At 37.9% G+C, this 21,100-nt stretch overlaps 1 protein-coding gene across 1 annotated transcript; it reads right to left on the bottom strand.

Annotated features, from left to right (window-relative positions):
• Positions 1-4,047: 4,047 nt before the first annotated feature.
• Positions 4,048-21,100, bottom strand: LOC140139269 (uncharacterized). Its single transcript, XM_072161049.1, has 10 exons — positions 20,674-21,100; positions 19,742-20,031; positions 17,746-18,948; positions 17,096-17,266; positions 13,923-14,171; positions 12,567-12,698; positions 9,417-9,509; positions 7,386-7,465; positions 5,815-5,964; positions 4,048-4,142 (listed from the first exon to the last, which is right to left on the bottom strand). The coding sequence occupies exons 1-9, from the start codon at positions 21,098-21,100 to the stop codon at positions 5,844-5,846; spliced, it is 2,766 nt and encodes a 921-aa protein (XP_072017150.1). The 3' UTR covers positions 4,048-4,142; positions 5,815-5,843.

A 21,100-nucleotide genomic window follows, 5' to 3' on the forward strand; every position in this document is an offset into this window, starting at 1 on the left:
CTGCTTGTGGTAGTATTGGCTGTGGTATCCAGATCTGTGGAAGAGTTTGCTGTCCATTCTGGGCGATCGGCAACCAGTTGGTCATATTTGTCTGTGAGATAATATATGTTTTAAAATGATTTATAATGAACGCGTATTACTTGTTGGGAGAGAAATGAGACAAAATAATGCACGCACGCTGATGTTGATGGGTCTAATGCACTGGTACTCGGGCTATATTCAAGGTCAAAGGTCAACACAGTGATCAAATGTCAAAGATGGTCAAATGTCAAAATTGGTCAAATCTGGATAAAAAGCACACCAAAATATTTCTCTCATTTCAAGGATTCAGATAAAATAGAGTTAAAAACAAAAGGTCAAATCTTGCTCAGTTTTTTTGGCCACACACGGGCAAAAAATTAAACATACTCCGATTTCAAACGTAAATTGAGATCAACTGCGTTGAATTGGGACCATTTTTAATGGAAGTTTTTTTATTTTTTTTGAAAAATCTGGATTTCCCGAAGAGTGGCATCTCTGCATAGCACGGCCCTGCACTTCTTAGATCGCCTTGATAAGAGTTCGAAGCCCTGTCGTCAACAGAGGGCAGTAAACTTGAGGTAAAGAATATCCCATATCGCGCTAATGAGCTGGGCAGTAACTGTAGAAAAGCTCCTTTTTGGCGAAAATTGACAAGTAACTTGCACAAATTTCTAGATACAGTTACTATAAGGTCGTGCGATGTATTCAAACCATTTGTTAACCATTTCTTTTTTAGGTAGCAATAATTATTTATCATGAATATTATTGTCATGTTGATGACATCATAGTTACTCGCATTTTGTTCATTTTTAAATTTTGAAACATTTAACGCTCAAAAGTCACACAAAATCAATCACATATATTTTTCTTTATTTCACCAGAGTGTCCTTGCCAAGATTCTAGCATCAGACCATGCGCTTTCTCAAGATACAGCCTTCATAAGTGTTAGGTCACTTCTCAATTCTTATAATTTGTTTCATGCATACAAATAGTCCGTTTTTTTGTTGTGTTTTTGATTTTATGTCCGATTTTAACGATAAAACATTATTCCTATAGAAAAACAATATGGCAAAACATACAACAGTTTGTAACATTCTCCATGAACTGAACCATTTATGTTTGGATTGTGATGTAATTAACGTGTGTAATGAGATTTTCTCTTTCTGAATCTGACTTGTAAAATATTATTTTTCATCACAATTTCTCATCAAATTCATACATTTCTGGGTCAAAAGTCAGGTAAAACACTTTGTGGTTTTGAAATTTGGTTTAAAATAAAAAAAATCATTTGGGTTGATCAAGCTTTTTGCTTTTTATGATTTTCAAGGCAATATGCATAAATGATGAATCTGCATGTACACAATTTTTCACTTAAGTAAGCTCGTATTTTGACCAACGTTCATTATTGATCACGGGTTATATTGTATGCGATGACATCAAAGAACCACATGTGTATGAGCTTGTGCATTGAATTGAATTGCACAATGGTTATTCAGGTTATTGATCGCTAGATGGAAATGAACATGATACATATTACGTAGGTTTCCATGCCTGTCGGGATTTGAACCCTAGCGACCAGAACTATGAACACTTTGAAGTGTTAGCACCTTGCAGGGCCGTGATAGAGGATTCCTCCAATGCGAAAGCTAACAGCTGGGATCAAGTGGAATATTCAGGGGTATATAAAGTTTCAAATTCAGTTCTTTTTGGGTGTGGAAAAAATTAGCACTTTTGGAAGTTATGGAAGAAAAAAGCCATTTTACCACTGAAAAACATATTATTAAAAAGTAAACATCTCTTGATAATTCAGGTCTGCAAATGATAAGCCCTTCTGTAGAAACAAATACCTCCATCTTGCACATGTAATGTTAGAGCATAGTTTGTTTGCCAACCTTTATATATATGGTGTATTCATGGTAAACCAAGGGAGAATATAAACATAACATGAAGGAATCTCACAGCTCAAGTATGCATATGGGTAGATATCTTACCAGGATGTTCAGCAGCGTCCTTGCGCTCAGCTTCCAGGCTCAGTTTCTCTTCATTGATGAATATGCGGTCAATCATCACCATTTCTGCTGATGGATCAATTCTCTGCAAAGTTGTTACAATGGCAAAGGATTATTTAGATCAAATTTCTACCATTTTGACCAGGTTTCAAATTATCTGAACATTGTTGATGCCTGAGCAGACCTGGTGGTTTAACAACATTGTATTGTTCCAAACATCTATTGTTCAGAACAATAGAACATGGTTTAAGGTTCTGGCAGAAATAGCCCCCACCATAGGAGTAAAACATGTTGCCCAACATCTCCCCTGTTAGACTACAAATTACAACAACAACAAAAAAAGGCTCCACATAAAAAAAAGTTAAATTACTTTTAAATTAGCCTAATAGACCTTTTCAAATAAGATCGGAAAACCACAATATTTATTCAATAAGCTAGGGGGTCAAATTGATAAGCGAGATGTTCATATTATAATGCTGTTGAAATGTTTGCCTCATTTGGATCTCCAAAAGGACATGTTGACATAATTGATTGCTTGTAAGGTTTACTTGTAAGGTTGACATATGATCTTGCCTGCATGAGCTGAATTATGCTTGTGAATAGTTGATTCAGTGACCGGATATCAGACAAAAAAAGGATCTGTGAGTGAATAAATATGGCAACCTTATTGGAGGTGAATTAGTCCAGAGGGCGCTTTCAGTGCCTTTGAAACATAGAGGAAAGAGATAAACAGAGAAAGTACCACCAGTCAAAGTCCCCGTGTATTGTATGCTACCAGTTCTCGCATATTCATGAGGGCCGATTGTTCGATCGTGCCGTGCCAAACAATCACGCCAGCGCTGCGTGCCTTCGCGTATACGCGATAGAGCGTTGCGTGCTTTTGCGATTACGCGATAGACCATGAAAATATGCGGTAATTGTGTAGCAGTCTCACCTGTCGCATTTCATGGAACAATCGGCCCTCATTATCGGATGAGGCGCAGACTTTGACTGGTGGTACGCGCCTGTAGTCCTCTGTGCTTTGAAACTAATTTGACCCCTTTAATGTAAACAAAATTCTGTTTTATTAGGGTCTGGCAACCCTATTCTTCGCATTGCAAAAAACCTTACAGAAATAATGTAGACTGTATAAGTTTTTGCCATTAAAATTTGCCAAACTGTCTAATTCATAATAAATAGCAAATTTTTCCATGTGAAAATCATGAAATTTTTACCATATTTCATGTATGTATCCACATGAAGGCGGAGGCATTGACAAAATATGCATTTTCACTTGAGAAATGGTGAAAATGTTGCATGACCATGAACAAAACAAGTTCCTTCTAAGAGCTTCATCCATCTTTTGGTTTGTTCCCTTACAACAGCCAATTTTTTTTACATTGGTGATGTACATGACTGAAATAGTATATGCTTTAGAGGTTGTCAGTGGCGTAGCCAGGATTTTGGAACCGAGGGGGCACAACTTGTAAATGTACCAACGGAAATATTTTTTGCCGACGGAAGTTGTGATTTGTTGACCCATTTTTTTTTGCATGGTTTGAAAAAGTGAAGAGCAAAAAAAAAAAAAAAAAAAAAAAAAAAGGATTATAGGCGATATCAACATAAAAACACAAAATTTTCATGTAAAATTCAATTTCATACACAATTTTCATCATCATTTTTTTTTATAATTCTCCCCTTTTTTTGTCACCAACAAAATAGTCTATTGTAACCCAATTTTTTTTTCACCAATGCCTTCCAAGAACCGACGGCCATGACGAGCGGGGGCACCGCCACGCCACTGGAGGTTATCCACTTTACTCATCTGTGACTTCTAAAAAAAGTCACTTGTTCCTGCAGTATTCCTCATTCAAACTAATTCTTACCTGCATGACTTTGGCAGGCTATTTTGAATGAGTCATGATTGCACATGCAGGTACTTCTTTTGAAAGTCCTGAAGGTATAGCAGTTGCTGATCGGATATGTTCCTTATAGAACATGGATAACCTCTATAGTTTCCTTTTTTAGATCAACTTACCATGCTTTCTTCATAGAGCAACATTTGGTATTTGTTGAGCATTTCTTCTTTCTTCTGAAGGAGACCAGTACAGTGCTCTTCAAATTCTTCTTCAGCTGCAACACAAGATCATATCAAATTTGATAATAAACTAGAAACGTCACGGTTTTGACGCAAGCGTCGATTGGGATGCCTCGACCATGGGGCGATTTAATTCCAGAAATATATTATAATAGCTGAATGTCATACTGTATGAGTGTCAAACAAACAACCTCACATGACCTTTTACCTCTGTATGTGACCTTGGATACTACCAATACTTGACGGTACCCATAATGCAGCTACCACCCAAGTTTGATATAAAATTGGATCAATTGAGCCCATATTTATTGGCCGAGCTAAGAGTTTTACTAGATGGACGGCGGTTCTCGGATGTCACAGTTTTCAACGCACAGAGTCGACTATGATGCCTCCACCAAAGGGAGCGATGTGGCACACAAAGGTTGGTACAAAGTTTCAAGCCTCAAGGGCAGACTGAATTTGAACTCAAATGACCCCTGGAAGACCCAAAACAACCTTCCAATGACTCCTGGATGACCTAAAAATGACCTTTAAAGGATTTGGCTCTAAATGGTGACAATGCCAACCAAGTTTCATACCATAGGACAAATATTAAGAATTTGACCTCAGATGACCCCTGGATGACCTTTAAATAGGCATAAAATTTCCTGGCCCCCAATATGCCTTTTCACTAAGTCCCATCACTATAAAAGTTACCACTGCCAAGAAATAGTCAAATTATGCAAATTACCACATTATGAAAATTAGCTAAGTATTTCATTAGCATATTTTGCGCCAAAATCTACTGAATAACAATTTTATTCCACCACAATATGCCATACCCTTCCGCACCATAACAGCACCAAATATTACTAAATTAGCCAAGAAATCTACCATTTCATGTATAGCGAGACAAGTTGAATTTTATGTAATTATTGTTCAAAGGAATGCAAGTACATCTTCTAAATTTGGTAGGTTTCATCAGTGTTGCCAAAGAAAAGACGCCACTTTTGCGACACAGTCGGCTTCATTTGCCATTGTGATATCTTTCTAAAGCAATGGGACAAATGTGCTAGATTTAGGAATGGGCTTGCCTTTATTATTCAGCAATACTGTGCTAAAACAATGGTATGCAGTGCAATTCGGTGTGCTAAAATATGTAATTCATTGAACTTCATTTATTCATACATGCTGATGTAAATTAAGTTACCATTTTAGTGCTGTTTTTGTAAGGACCCTTCATTTCATAACAGGTTGTTCAGCGTGTGATTTTCAATGACTTCAGTGGGAATGTACTTGCTTGAGATCAGCGACCTATGTTTATCTACGTTGTTGCATCCAACTACACTGGGTTTCAGAGAAGAACGGCAGTCCCTTGCTCAGATTGACGCGAGCGCCCTGTTAATGAGCGGCATACTTCACTTCAAGGGCACCAATCTGCACTGACCAATGATTTGACACACAATCGGCCAATCAGATTATCAGTCTGTTGCTATGATTCAGCCAATCAGAACCCCACTTCTGTGTTTATGCTCTGCACGCTCTCAAAATGTAAACAAGTGCCATTCTTCTTTGACAAAAACTGTAACCAGCACCTGAACACCACAACCCATTAGAAAATCTGCAACCCTCTTGATAGCTAGTCCAACCATGTGAAGGATCAAACTGTATCATGGCATGATGCTACCCTACTTTTTTACAACAAACAAGCAAACAAACCAGTTTTACCTTTCTCCATCTCTTTGTCAGTTGGTGTGTCATCTCTTATACAGGTGAAAAGGTAGGAGACGTGTCACAGCATCCAAGACATTCTTAAATGGTGCCGAGATGTCAGTTTTCTGTACCTGCACCTGGTCCTTGAGTAGCCGATGGGCAAACCTGAGGGTTATATAATTACAAATGAAATGGTATGTAATAGCAGCATGAAAAAAAAAGATTTTTGTGTGTATATCTTGGTAGTTCTGCCTGTTGTTTACCATAAAGTTGAAACTTTAAAAATCTTTGTGCAAAACCATGCAAACTTAAGCTAATTGGTACAATCAGGTACACAAGTTTTATTGTATGTATGACACAGGATCTCAACCAGTCGGTTGAAATCTACATCCCCTGTGTGGGAGATTAATGTCATGTATATGCATAGTGGGTGCATAGTGTGCCGTGGTTCGGAGAGTCACATAAAATGGTGGTCCCATGTACCAGAAGAGCAATATCTGTACAAGTACAAGTTGCAGGCCTTTTCGTAAAGAGCAGGGGATGTTGTCTGTTACACTCAGCATTGAGGTCAACTTACGCTGCCCTTAGGGGCTTGGCAGCATATCGACACGTGGTGCGGTTTGAGGGATCTGAGTATTCAGAAAGCGTGGATAAATGCAGTTTTATTATTATTATATGGATTTCAACTACAATATCTCAATATAGACACAAGGTTGGGAATAGTCCATCTCTCAATAAATGGGTTGGGTACCCTATAGTGTTCTCTTCTCACTCACTCAAAGGATGTCAGACAGACAGGGGTGGACTACTAGCATCAATAATGAAGATGTCAGACAGGGATTGATGATTGCAAGTGTTTACTTTTTGTTCACAACAAAATATTTTGCTGATACAAGGACTAAGATTTGATGGTAGGAAGCCCAAATATGGTTAACCACTCATCCCTTGCAGCTAATGGGATAAAACAAGAATAACAGCCATATATTTATATGGTGGGTAAGAATCCTGCAAACCACCAACATATTTTGATTTTATTAATATACTGCTTTGTTGACGTCAGATTTTCAGATTTGGTGATTGTCGACAATGAAAATCTGCTCGACAACAGCCCTATTGTCAAGCATGACGCATCCGGAGCTTTTCGAAGTGCATGCAAAGCGTGTGAAAATGTGCAATGTTCATGCATCAGAAAATGTGCAATGGCTAAAAAAGTAATTTGAACTGAAACAAGACTGTTGGTACACATGGTCCAGGGACCGTTGTGTAGTGATGAGCTGTGATGAACCGACGGACCATCATGACTTCCCTTAGCTCCCCCTGACCACTTCAATCACATACATGTAAATGATGTAAGTAACATGATCAAGGGGAATGAGTCGCATGTCGGCAATTTTCTGGCAGTTTACAAATCCTACATTTTGATGCAAACCCCATCAAAATTGGACATCTGGTTATCGAGTTATGAGGAATTTAATGGCTGAAAACAATATAAAACAAAATAATTTGAACACTGTTTTTGCCAATATCTCAAAAACAATATTAGAGACATCTGACTCATTGCCCTTGATCATGTCACATATTCTTACCTGTTGGAGCGGGCAATCTGGGCTTTGGATGGTCCTTGTGGAAGCTTCTTTTTCTTCTCATACTCAGATTTCTTGTTGCCCTGCTAGTCAAAACAATAAAGAGAGCTAGAATTAATTGTAGGCAAACTAGATCATTACTGTGATAGCAACAAATCAATCAGTTACCTTCAATTTTAAAGTAAACAGTCTAGATTTTATTGATCTGAATGGGAATGACACTGAATAATGATGTGCAAGAGAAGTTTTTAAACTGAGAATGCAAGAGAGAAAATATGAACATGGAGTTTCAGAAGTTGCAAGTAGTAAGTATCAGCCAGGCATGTGCAAGTATTGTCCTCCCAATAAACATGCACAATTAAGCCCAGTTAGTGGTGAAAAGCATTAATGAGAGAGCTATGAAAATAAAAATAAAAATAATACAGCTCAAGTCAGACACCTGTTGTGTTTGGTTTCTCAAATCTGCACAGAAGTACGTGAAAGCTATCCCAGCATGTAGCCCTATGCGATGAGTCTTTCTTACAGGCTTTTTTAAAAGCCATAATTTAAATCAACTAAATAAAGTGGCCACGTAGTGGCAAAAAACACAAAAAATGAACAAAACCCAACAACGTTTGGGAGACAAACCTTTTTTTCTTTGGCCCAACAGTTATATAAGTTCTGTTGACAGCATAATATGATAAATGACCATTTTCTTCTTCAATAGTATTCCAGTACTGGATCATAGTCAATTCCTGTGTGATGCTCCCTACCAAATTAATGCACCATCCTTATGAATGTGGGGTGGAGGTATACCATGCACACAAAATATACATGTTTGCCATGCTGTGCCACACATAGTGAAATACACGTAATTAAAGCCAGTATCAGAATTGCTCTAGAGTTCCAGTACACGCTGATGACCACAGCATTTTAAAACCGTAAATGTATGTACAAAAAGAGCCAACTAGTAAACTAGAGTCAACAGACGCTGAATACAAGCCGCAATTTGACCCCTATAACTTGACCCCTGGGTTACGGATGGGGTCAACTGCTCTTGCACTGTGCTTAGGATGTCATAAGAAATATTCCTGGTGAATTTCAGCTTAATCGGAACTTATACATGGATTTTGATTTTTTGAAAATTTTGATTGACCTTTTGACCCCTTTAATGACCTTTGACCTCAATGTAAAAAAACCTTATGTACACCGACAAAATGCATTGTTCCAATTTTAATTAAAAAATTCTAACATGTTCAGTTCTTGAGATAAAAATTCTTGAAGTTATTCAGCTAAAAACAGGAAGTGACCCCTTAATGACCTTTGACCCCCAAAATAAAAATACCATGCATACACCAGGGAACACTTATTCATGTATGTTGGTTATATTATTCTGGTCTGTTTACATTTTGAGATAAAATTTTTTTTTTTTTTTTTGGTTTTTTGACCGGAAGTAACCCCTTAATGACCTTTGACCCCAAACCTGTAGGCATCCTAAAGACCCTGGCTAGTAGCAATGCATGTGTGCTAATGGCGACTCTCTGCTATATATTTTGTAAAGACAGTGATTTTTTGAATATTTTTAGATTTCAGACCGGAAATGACTCCCTTAATGACCTTTGACCTCAATTCTTTTTAGGAACTTTTAAGCACTGCCACATGTTGATTCATATGCATGAGTCACATGATCATTGCATGAAATTTGTGGAAGGAGTAGCATTTTTTGTGAAATCACATTTTTGACCATTATAGCTAGGTCAAAGGTCACAGCAAGGTCAAAGTCGAATGGAAGGTTTTGCCTAGTCCAGTGGTCATTTGGCTCAAGTATGGTTGAAATCTGTCGAAGCATAAGAGAGCTAGGGCGAAACGTGGCAAGTCACGCAAAATGTCACGAGGTTGCCAGAAGAAAGAAGAAAGAAGAATTGAGAAGAGACAGAACAAGCCGACATCCGTCGTCGGCTTGTAAATATGATCGCTAAATATGGACGTGACACACACTGCACATTAAATGTGAACTAATAGGAAAACATGTTTAGACATGGCCCTAATGATTACCTGTATGATGATTTTGCCAGCACTGACTATGCTTTGTGGATTAGCAGCTTGTGGATTGGCAGGTTGTATGATGAGCTTCCCACCCTGTTTACCCTGGTAGGGTATGAACAAAATAAAAGGTGAATGAAATGAGTGCACTCTTACATGCAAACATGTGACAAGCCTCAAATCAACAAACATTCAAAGAAATTAAGGCTCAAACATCAAAATAAACAAACATAAGAAATAAGAAGGAGTCAACAAATCATGTTTGCTTCCTCACTGTGTGCCATAATAAGTTAATAACATATACAAAATGTGCTAAATCTATTTCTTTTTTTCAGTTTTTGTGTCAGTATTATGACAACATGTATTTTTAAAATCCAAAATAATCTAGGTTTAAATCAGTTACAAATGATTAGAAATTTTGCACAGACCTTTGGCACTGCCAGTGTTGGTGTTATTTACAGCGTAAACAGGAAGCGGGGTTCCCATTGGCTAATTGAATCACATCATCATCACATCATTTGCTGAACAAGGTGCATAGCATCATGTCACCTGGTTCTTTTTACCCGATAAAGACAAGCGGACCAGTGCGAAAGGTCTTTGCAAATAGTGTAAGAAAACTATTGAAAGATTTTCAGAAATATATATTTTTCTTAGACATTTTGTACATGAAATACATGTAAATGACCCACATACAAAATATTTAATGTGCAAGGCCTACAGAAAACAAAGTCGTTTTCATTATTTGTGATGAATTTTAGGAAGACCCTCAAAGTGGATGCATGCACAACTGTGCCTTGGAAAGAAAATAATGAAAATGGATGAACCGATGATTCACCAAATGCAAACGTAACTGGTACATGGCATCGTGTGATTTGTTGAATAAGTCTAGCTCAGAATTTGCTCACCAATAGCTTTGCATTCGAGGCAAGACACCCCAAGCTATCGAAATCTAGTAGAATTCGATGAAGCATGACACTGTGTAAAGCAATGGAAGTTCAGAAGTAAAACCAGCTGATCACAGTGGTTGAATGCATTAAATATATTGGTAAAATTGCACTTAAATTAAAACTACTTTTTAGAATGTTCAAACATGCAAATTTGCTAAAAAGATACAGTTGACTCATCAAAATAACATCCACATTTAACATCAACAGAATATTTAACATGTGTTGCAAAATCTTTTAACACTGATCTATTAAAAAACAATAGCTTGGGAATCCAGCCTCTAATGCCTAACTATGTGCAAATTCAAAGTTAGAGTGCTCTAGTAAGTTGCAGGCATGAGAATGATCATCCATGAAAACACCTGAAATGTTTGAAAAAAACCTGGAAAAGTGTGTGAAATTAGGCTAAAATTGCTAAAAACGAACTGAAATTAAAAGAAAGTGCGGAAATTTGGACAACAACAAAAACCTGAAACCTTAGTATTAAGTACTGGTATCCCTTCCTCATCATACCATGGTAATTTTGGACCAAATGGATCGGATGTGTTGATTCTGATGCATGGCAAGCTACCTTGATGAAGGATTTATCCTTCATGTATGTAGTATGTTGGAATAGCATGGTTATTTCTTTAAGAAACCACAAATCGATTCTAGCAAAGAATCAAGACTGTAAAAAAATTCCTGCGAATCAGCTGATTCTCACATGTTCCAACTTAAAGCAAGCTGTAGGACACTGCTATCTACAAAAATAGCCTGTTGAGTAAAGAAAGCTTTTGATCCTAGCAGGATCTTTATCTTTAAGCTCAGTCCCCCAAAAGCTTGAAATGTTTACACAGAAGAGAATTATGCAAATTCTATTTGCAGCAATCAAGGTTAATTCTCACACTGTAACAAATTCTAACCTTGAATTGTGGTATCTTGTGCTCAAGGGTTACTAACCCTAGGATTAGTATTTACTGGCCCAACTCAAAACGCATAACCAATTAAAATTAAAATTATTAAAATTAATATAAAATGTTAAACTTATGAGTTAACACTTGGCCTATACTACACATTTTTGATGCTTAGACTTGTGCCAAGTTTTGTGAATGAAATTGTAAGAAATTATACAAAATTACATGTTTTTGGCCCATTTCCCATCATATTCCAAACTATTAAATTTTATTGCCCTTAAGAACTAAAGGATTTAGTTATGTTTCATTTGACAAAACAGGATAATATTTTTTAATCCTCAAAAAATAGTGCTGTATTTTTCTGGAATTGTGAGTAGGGAAATAATAAGTATGGATGGCTCTTCGGTATGAACAAACATGTCCAAGATATGTGCAATAACCTTACTTGTATAACAACTAAGAGATGTATGATTGCTTAGAATTTTGCAAGATACTTATATCAGAAAACACAATCAACCAATCCAAGTTGCACGTCGAGTAGAGACATCTCTGATTTAACACACTTGATGATTTTGTTGATATATTTAACATTTGCATTCTTGACTTTCTTATGATGGCAGATATGTGAACTTATACTTGCTAGTTTCTTAAATATGATACGATGAAGCGAAATCAAAATTCAGTTTTCATTTGCATTACATGTGCCATTTGCAGAACATCATTTAGCTGAACTCTCCATCACACTTACAATTCCAGTGATATGGTCATTTTAAAGTTGTTCAGGACAGTAAAATACAAAGGAAATTTATTACTATAATTGGTTTTATCTCAAAATCAATATTAGTGACAAATGACTCATGGTTGATATCACAGATGATGTGATATTTTGTTTGCAAATTTGCATATCCAAGATGGTTTAGGTGTACATCCACCATGTATTGGTTTGTTATGCTTGGAGACCAAAAATAGTGTACCTCAGTCATTGATCAGCAAAAGTCTGATATCGAACAATCATTTGCATGTTGAGCTCATGCATTACTAAGGTGTACACATTGGCAACACACTACTTGCACAAAACAAACAAGCACACACTTCAAATCAAAGTTTACCAGGATTATGGCATACTAATCTGGAGGTACACTATTTTACCGTCCATCAGCGACACACAGCCATGGCAAGTTGGTTCTGTTTGAATGTGTTTTTTGCTCTGAAGATTTCCATTCAGTAAGGTAATAATTCAGAGTTAAACACAGGATACAAAGGGCATTCATTCTGGATTGAATCAATCAATCAATCAATCAATCGGTGCTTGCTTCAAAACTAACCTGTGTAATCTTGAGCAGTTGTTGCTGTTGAATTAGCTGTTTTTGTTGCTCTGGAGTGAGCTTCTTGAGTTGTTCTGTTAGCTGGTTCATCAGTATCTTCTGTTGTGGGTTCAGGTTAGCACCAGATACAATCTAAACAAAGAATCAAGCAAATATACAAAATGAAATTTACCTGCTTGTTGAACACAAACAATCATAGCAGCAGTAATGATTATAAGTTTGTCAAGTTACTTGTTTTTGCTCAGCTGGTATACTTACTTTCACCTTGAGTTTGGTATTGATGTCAGTGCTTTTACTTAGTTGCACCACAAGCATGCCAACAAACCCAACTTCGCACAAGTGCGTTTACGCTCAGCAGGATTAGGAAATTTTTTAATAGGACCTGTGTGTGTTGGTCTACCTACTAGCAAAACCCTACTGCCCTTCCTGATTATTACAGAAAAAGAACTAGGACATGCCTACATTACACAATTTTACAGTTTGTTTGGCCAATGAGGTGCTGATGTGATGATGACATTAATCAATTAGCCAATCAGAACCCCAATTCCATGTTTATGCTGTAAACAGCCCCAAATTGGCAGACTGCTGAAGGACCCTTCCAAATAGTACTAGTAAATTCAGTGCTTGTTTTCTACTTATTTTCAGACCAGGTACGATGCTCTTATATGGCGATGCCTGTTGGCTTGTAGCCTTGTACTAGATGAGAGAGCTGTCTATAGCTCTACTAATTGAGTGCTTCTTTTCTTACCTTTAGACCAGGTACGATGCTCTTATATATGGCGATGCCTGTTGGCTTGTATTAGATGAGAGAGCCATCTATAGCTCTACTAATTGAGAGCTTCTTTTCTTACCTTTAGACCAGGTACGATGCTCTTTTGTGGCGATGCCTGTTGGCTTGTATTAGATGAGAGAGCCGTCTATAGCTCTACTAATTGAGTGCTTCTTTTCTTACCTTTAGACCAGGTACGATGCTCTTATATGGCGATGCCTGTTGGCTTGTATTAGATGAGAGAGCTGTCTATAGCTCTACTTATAGAGTGCTTCTTTTCTTACCTTTAGACCAGGTATGATGCTCTTTTGTGGTGATGCCTGTTGGCTTGTATTAGATGAGAGAGCTGTCTATAGCTCTACTTATTGAGTGCTTCTTTTCTTACCTTTAGACCAGGTACGATGCTCTTTTGTGGTGATGACTGTTGGCTTGTATTAGATGAGAGAGCTGTCTATAGCTCTACTTATAGAGTGCTTCTTTTCTTACCTTTAGACCAGGTACGATGCTCTTTTGTGGTGATGCCTGTTGGCTTGTATTAGATGAGAGAGCTGTCTATAGCTCTACTAATTGAGTGCTTCTTTTCTTACCTTTAGACCAGGTATGATGCTCTTTTGTGGTGATGCCTGTTGATTTGCATTGGATGTAGAGGGCTGCGCTGGTGACGATTGAATGTGTATAGTGACCGGCTGATTGCTATTGGACCCACTAGTTTGTTTGATTGGTGTGCTGGTCTTGTTGGCCTGTTGCAGGATCATCCCCCCTGCTGGACCTGATACTGCTTGTTGTGGTGCTGATGTAATGGTGGTATTTGATGTGCCAGTCTGTGCGGCAGCAAGCTGTCAATGAAAAGTGATGAAAGGAATCGGGTTGCAGCTAGGAAAGATCATTGTAATCACAAATCCCTCCTGGCATTAATATAAAGATCACTCTGTAAGGGAACAAACCAAATGTTTGATGACACCCTATAGACCAAAGTCTGCATGTTAGCAAGCCAACCTAATCACTCCCTCCCTGCAACACAAACGTGAAATGTTGAAAATTCCAACCTGAAAGGTCTACTTTGACCAATGTTTAGACAAGTTTTTTACAAACAATATAGGACTTTTAACGAAAGGACTTGTTTATAGAACATCATCAAACTTTTGATTTGTTCCTTAGATACATAATGGAATTTCCAGTCTTTAAAAGATTTTTTGGAGATTCACACTAGACTAGTCGGCTTACAACAATGCTTTATTTAAGAAATAAAGGGTAATGCATTATCCTTTATACGAAAATAATGTGTCGAGGCAGTAAAAGCGTAAATAATGGGCGCAGGCGAGCCGAACCCATTATTTAAACGCTTTTACTGCCGAGGACTCATTATTTGTGTGTAAAGGATAATGCTGCACCCTTTATTTCTATTCTATTACCACAAAATGGGTGCGATTTAAAGAGAAAATATCACATTTTTGCCCAAATATTTCAAGTTGTTTACCTCAAGGTGGAGCGCCTACGCGTAGCCAAAGCGTAAGTGATAGCGAGTATTGCAGAACGCGTAACCAAGCGTAATACTTTGCATAGAATGCGTAATGACGCTAATATACTGCATCGCGCTTTGCTGTCCGCTGTGATGCGAGAAGAACATAAAGTTTGTTGCCCTGGCCACTTTATTGCTAATTAATGGTCTTTCACGTGACGCGCTTCAACAAATCACAGTGCGCGATTTTGAATAATGGGTCATGGGGTAATAGAATAATTAACAAATGTGCATATTTCGGTCTGATGTTACAAGTTATGCCCGAAAGTATTTTTTATGACAGCCATACTCTGTAAAGATTTCTTTGTATTTTCATACTATATAGAAAAGATAGATGTGATAAAGAGCAGCCTTTGGATGATAACCTCTCAAAAGATATAATAGATATACTATGGTCTAATACCTAACATACATTAGGGAGCACGGTGGCTAAGCGGAACATGCTCTGACTCATAATCGGGAGGTTGCGGATTCGAGCCCAGCGACGCCATGTGTTGTGCCCTTGAGTAAGGCTTTTTATCTGAATTACTCTTCTCAACCAAGGTGTATAAATGGGTACCGGCATTCTTAAAAGTGGGTACCCTGATTGACAGCCTCATCGCCCACTTAACCCTATCAAAATGCAGATTTTGGATACAAGTAAAAGCTCATATTTTTCTCATTAACATATTGAAATTAGGCGTTCCAAATGAGTATATTTCTGAAGAAATCATCAAAAAACTGTCAAATTAGTCTCGACTGTGGTATACCACGATTGAGACTAATTAGACAGTTTTTTCATGACATCTTCTGAAATACACCGAGTTGGAACTTCTAATTTCAATATGATACTGAGAAGAATAGGGTTTCCCTTTGAAATCAATAAATTACATGATCATGATGATTATCATTAATAAAAACACTTTTAGACTACCAATATCACGCTGTATAAATGTCAGTGATTCCATAAGCAATTAGTCCCATTTACAAAAAACATTTACATGTTCTTTTTGCATAAATGCTTGAAAGGGATGACATTTTATGTTATACTTAAGTTTTAAAGAATTTGTTTTTCCAAATATATCAGGTAATCTTCCTTTAAATGCTGGGAAGGTAACTGTGGAGGTGTGGCAATCCCCCCACAGCAACATTTCACAGTGGAGTCTCGCTTAATCGATAATGAAAGACATAAAGGCACTCCGTCCTGTAAAATACAGGTTCAACTCCTTTACCTTTTTTTTTATACATGTACTCACAATGGTGATTTTAAAAATGAGAGATGCTTATCAACTTAATATTATCTCTACACTTCTGATTCTACTGTCTGTCCAAGTAACTTAGAGACCGGTTTTTATAACTTATTTAAATATATACATGTTTTCGTTTTTCTTGTTCCAAAGATATGGTAACATTGTAACCACAAATCTATTGAAATTTGAGCAACCTCACGGCAAATTTGAAAATGATCTGTGAAACGTTTGGTACCATTTACCAAATACATATTTGTACGGTTCGATTATTATACTTCGAAGGTAGAAGTCCTATGGATGTGACAGTCAAATAAGGAAAACCATTTTCGATCAATAGAGGTTGTGCATGAAATTATTGATTGGCTCCAAACAAAGGATTTGAACCGGTGTCCTTAACCGTAATCATGGTGCAGTGCAGTGCATTCAATTATGCTTTTGTTGAATGCATTTGAGTAGTCCGCCATATTTACGGTATATGATACGTCATATTCACAACTTCTATACGGTACACAGGTAGATAATTTAGAGGTCGTTGCCTCTCTTAAAAAGGACAAGCAGAATAGCATTTATTGTATGTCTATTATATCTTTTTGAATAGGATATAGTATTATGTATTATAGTTATTGCGTTATAGGAATTGAAAAAATACATCGATCATTTTAATTAGCCCAAAGGTGAATCAGTAGCAGTATGCCTATACATTGCTGATCAATATGATTTGCCACTCGTGACCTCGATTTTAATCGCCTAACTGTAAAATGAACTTTCCTTTCAAAAGTTTTTAATCATTAGGAATACTTGTATGGTCCCATTTTATTGTCGAAATCTAGTCAAAATTGAAAAGTCGACATGAAGAAAAACATTTTCAAAATGTTACCAAAAAATCTTGTTCTTTCATGACTTTTTTCTCACCCATATATTTTTTCAAATAAATAATAAAAAGCAAGTCTCTAAGTTAATTGGACAGACAGTAGCCACATCTGCATCCTATAAACATGAGTTTGTAACTTACTTGAGTATTACTGCGCATGATGTGTGCACGTAATCCCTGGATGACTCTATTCTGAAGATTGATGTACTGTTGCAGTAGCTTCTTCTGCTCCTCATTCAGGTTTGGCATGCTTGATAACTTCTGTATGTTCTTCTGTAACATCTGCAAGGTGTGCTGTGTTTGGGGGCTTATCTGTTGAAGGAGGGAGGGACTATCATGTTACTATGTTAAAATGCATCACATGTTAAAGTAATGCAAATTTGGCTGCATTTGCAGGTTGACTTTTTTATTGCTTGGTCACATTCAACTAATCTCAGCACAAATCATGATGCAATGTCAATAATGGCAAGTATAAGTAACATTCTTGCAAAGCAATTTCAGGTATGTGCTTTTATATTATGTATCTATGTAAAGATAAAATGCTCAGAGATATCAGTGGAGGTACTGAACAGGGATGTATATGGGCAATATATACATTTCCTGAAAATTTCCGCAAGATTTACATCCCTGCCTGAAGTTGCATTATAATTACCGAGAAACAGCACACACTTTGTCAAGCCAAAACACCAAGGGGGCCCTTAAATCCGCCACTGCACAGAGTATCAATCAATACTGTTGAATAGCATGTAGGGCCATAGATTACAGTACATACATTAAAAGGAACTACTTACTGAAATTTTACCAGGCTGCATAGGAATTGACCCTTGTGTACCACCACCTTGTTGTTGTTGCAGTTGATGAGGCTGATAAGGAGCTTGGATGGACATTGGTTGGAGAGGTGCAGGTGTTGCTAACTCTGCTGCTGCTGATGAATTCATATTACCCACTTGCTTTGGCAGTTCATCAATCTTACGCTGCCCAGGTTGGGTAGTTACCCCATCTGTGTCAGAGTTTGAAGATTGCTTATCAACAGCACCTTGCTGATCATCAGATATACTAGTTCTTTTTTGCAAAAATGCTTGAAACTGTTTCTCATACGGACTTACTTTTTTCACTGGTGGGGATGGCTTTGGCTGCAACTGTGAGTGTTGGGTAGAAACTGTAAGGGGCTGAAGTGGTAGCTGAGTCTGCAAACGTTGCTGTTGCCCAACTTGCAAATGTTGTTGAGTTTGCAACTGTTGTTGTTGCTGAGTTTGTAACTGTTGCGGAGTTTGTAATTGATGTTGCTGAGTTTGCAGCTGTTGTTGTTGCTGAGTTTGCAGCTGAGTTTGCAACTGTTGCTGCTGAGTTTGCAACTGTTGCTGAGTTTGCAACTGTTGCTGCTGAGTTTGCAATGGTTGTTGTTGCTGAGTTTGCAACGGTTGTTGTTGTTGCTGAGTTTGCAATGGTTGTTGTTGCTGAGTTTGCAACGGTTGTTGTTGCTGAGTTTGCAACGGTTGTTGTTGTTGCTGAGTTTGCAACGGTTGTTGTTGCTGAGTTTGCAACGGTTGTTGTTGTTGTTGCTGAGTTTGCAACGGTTGTTGTTGCTGAGTTTGCAACGGTTGTTGTTGTTGCTGAGTTTGCAACGGTTGTTGCTGCTGAGTTTGCAATTGCTGCTGACTTTGCTGATTAGGTATGACAGCAGACTGAATTTGCTGTAGTGACTGTTGGGTTTGTGACTCCTGTATCTGAAGCAATGGCACCTGTTGTTGGGACTGGTGTATTTGCTGTTGCTGCTGTAGGTTTGGTTGCTGTAACAGAGCTGATTGTTGCTGGAATGTAGTTTGGGATGCACCAATGCTTTGCTGTCCTGGTACAGCTGGTGGCTTCTGAAGTTGAATTAGAGGTTGCTGCTGCTGCTGTGATGCTTGCTGCTGTGATGCCAGCTGCTGTGATGCCAGCTGCTGTACTTGCAACTGTGATGCCTGCTGCTGTACTTGCAACTGAGCTGATGGCTGGTTAATAAAATGAATGAAACAGAGGGCTTCAGTAGTCAATAGTTCAACATTAATTAATTTTGTTTCACTTCCAGTTTGGTATTCAGGTAGTAATGTAATCGTCATGCCAACCTAATCCTGCAGAGCATATATATACAATGTACATACGTACAATAGCGGCTTGTCAGCATGCTTGCATTCTATCTGACGGTACTACCAAACTCGGGTGAAATTAGGTAGGCTGTCAACACACATTTTATGGGTAGAGGTTTGACATTAAATAGCTTGCTCAAATTTGACAGTCTCAATCATGATAAATCAAAATGCACCTTGGTAGAGCTCACTCATTTGCTAAACACATATGTTATTGTCCCCTAATTACATTAAAGAGAACCCTCCCAATTATGTTCTACACATTTTGATATACAGGCATTTCCATGCATCCCAGAATAATGAATTTTTGCTTTAAAAAAATTTCTTTGGGGGTGTAAAAACAATATAATTTAAGCAGCTCAATTTTTATATTGCAATAGGTAAGTACATTGGGTTGGGTACATCAATTAAAAAAAAGTAGAAAAAAAAAAAAATCCAAATAAGGTGTCTTGGAATGATGCAGAGTTAATCTTCCACTCCCGAGAGTTGAGCTGACTTTTTCAAGATTAGTTCACAACAGCCCATAAAACTGTATGGGTGGTAACCACCATGAGGATGTTCATAACATCCAAAAAGTGAAAAATATGAGCTTTCTCCTGATGCCAACTCTCCATTTGAATAGAGTGGCAGATGAGGCTGTTGATCTGATCAGACTTACCTGCTGATAATTGTCTGGTGCGGGCTGTAATGATCTAACACCAGGCTGCTGTTTTTGCATCTGCAACTGCTGCTGCGGAGCATATGCTGTCGTTTCAATTCCTGTACCTGTCTCAGAGCTTGAGGATTCTGCTGAAGAAATTGCTGTAACTCCTGCAGGTTCCTGAAGACTTTCTGGCCCTGTGCCTGACCTGTTGCAGTGCGAATAACATGGATCCCTCCCGAGGCAGACACTGCTACCTGTGCAGTCTGCTCCTGCTGTGTGGGTTGCGATAACTGCTGCTGCTGTTGCTGGTTAGATGAGGTTATTTGCTGTTGTTGCTGCTGCTGAAGTTGTCCCATTTGTTGCTGGGCCTGCAGGAGAAAGGCACACAATTTTGCTGTGAAAAGCATAAATGTATGATCACTATCATCAAACCACTACGGAAAGCATTTTTTTACTTACTCACAATTTAAGAAATTCATGCAATTTTAAAAATGACAAATTACAAATTGACCACGCAAAAGCCAATGCATGGTATCAGCTTATTATGAGGCCTGAAGCAACCCATACAGGAATCATTGTACACTTGCCTGCGCACAATTAAAAGAGTGATACAGTTCGTGGAGTATTTATTTTTGTGGCAGAGGGATGACAACAAATCATCGTCTCCGATATAAAATAATGCCAGTGTTTAGACTCGATCAGCTCTTTATACTGAATTCATGTTTGTGGACTAATAACAGATCTTTTCTTATCTAAAATGTATCAATTAAGTCCAATTTCCAAATCCTGTAAGTTCTCTTGTCAAATGTTAACTTTATCATTGCAGAAAAAAAAGTTCAATCATAATAAAATAGGCTTCATATTGTCACAATATTCACAAAAATTAGGTAGAAATTGGCCTCAGATTGCACCAGAGAGCATCTAAAAACCAAATTTTTTAAGGAGACCTTCAGCCGGCCCTGGACCCCAGCCACAAGGACTTGAGGACTTGTGATGTGGTTGCTTGGTAATGACATGAAATGAATTTTGACCCACCTTTAGTAAGGAGGCCTGAGTAGATGAGACTAATTGCACTTGGTTCTGAACTGTTTGGGATTGGCTTCCCACTGCTAGTTGCAACTGGTTTGGTTGCTGTTGGTGCTGCTGTCCAGAGTTGAGGGCACCTATGGACTGTGGCTGCAGACTGGACTGTAATGGTTGTAACTGGTTTTGCCCTGGCTGCAACTGTTTCTCAACAGGTGACAAGTGATTCGGTCCTGTTTGAGATTGGGTTTGTGTGATCTGCATCTGATTTTGTGTAGCCTTTAATTGGCTATGAGCAGATTGCAGCTGATTCTGAATAGTTTGCAACTGGTTTTGAGCGGTTTGTGCCAT

Source organism: Amphiura filiformis, chromosome 18 (assembly GCF_039555335.1).
Source record: "Amphiura filiformis chromosome 18, Afil_fr2py, whole genome shotgun sequence".
NCBI classification, from domain to species: Eukaryota; Metazoa; Echinodermata; class Ophiuroidea; order Amphilepidida; family Amphiuridae; genus Amphiura; species Amphiura filiformis.

Bases quoted from the DNA above. Each gene is read 5' to 3' on its own strand.
- LOC140139269 (XM_072161049.1), bottom strand. From the start codon at position 21,100: ATGGCACAAACCGCTCAAAACCAGTTGCAAACTATTCAGAATCAGCTG. The intron at 20,032-20,673 runs GTCTCCTTAAAA...TCATCTAACCAG, and splicing joins GGGTCCAGGGCCGGCTGAAG to CAACAGCAGCAGCAGTTATC. The intron at 9,510-12,566 runs GTTAGTTTTGAA...ATACCCTACCAG, and splicing joins AACTGCTCAAGATTACACAG to GGTAAACAGGGTGGGAAGCT.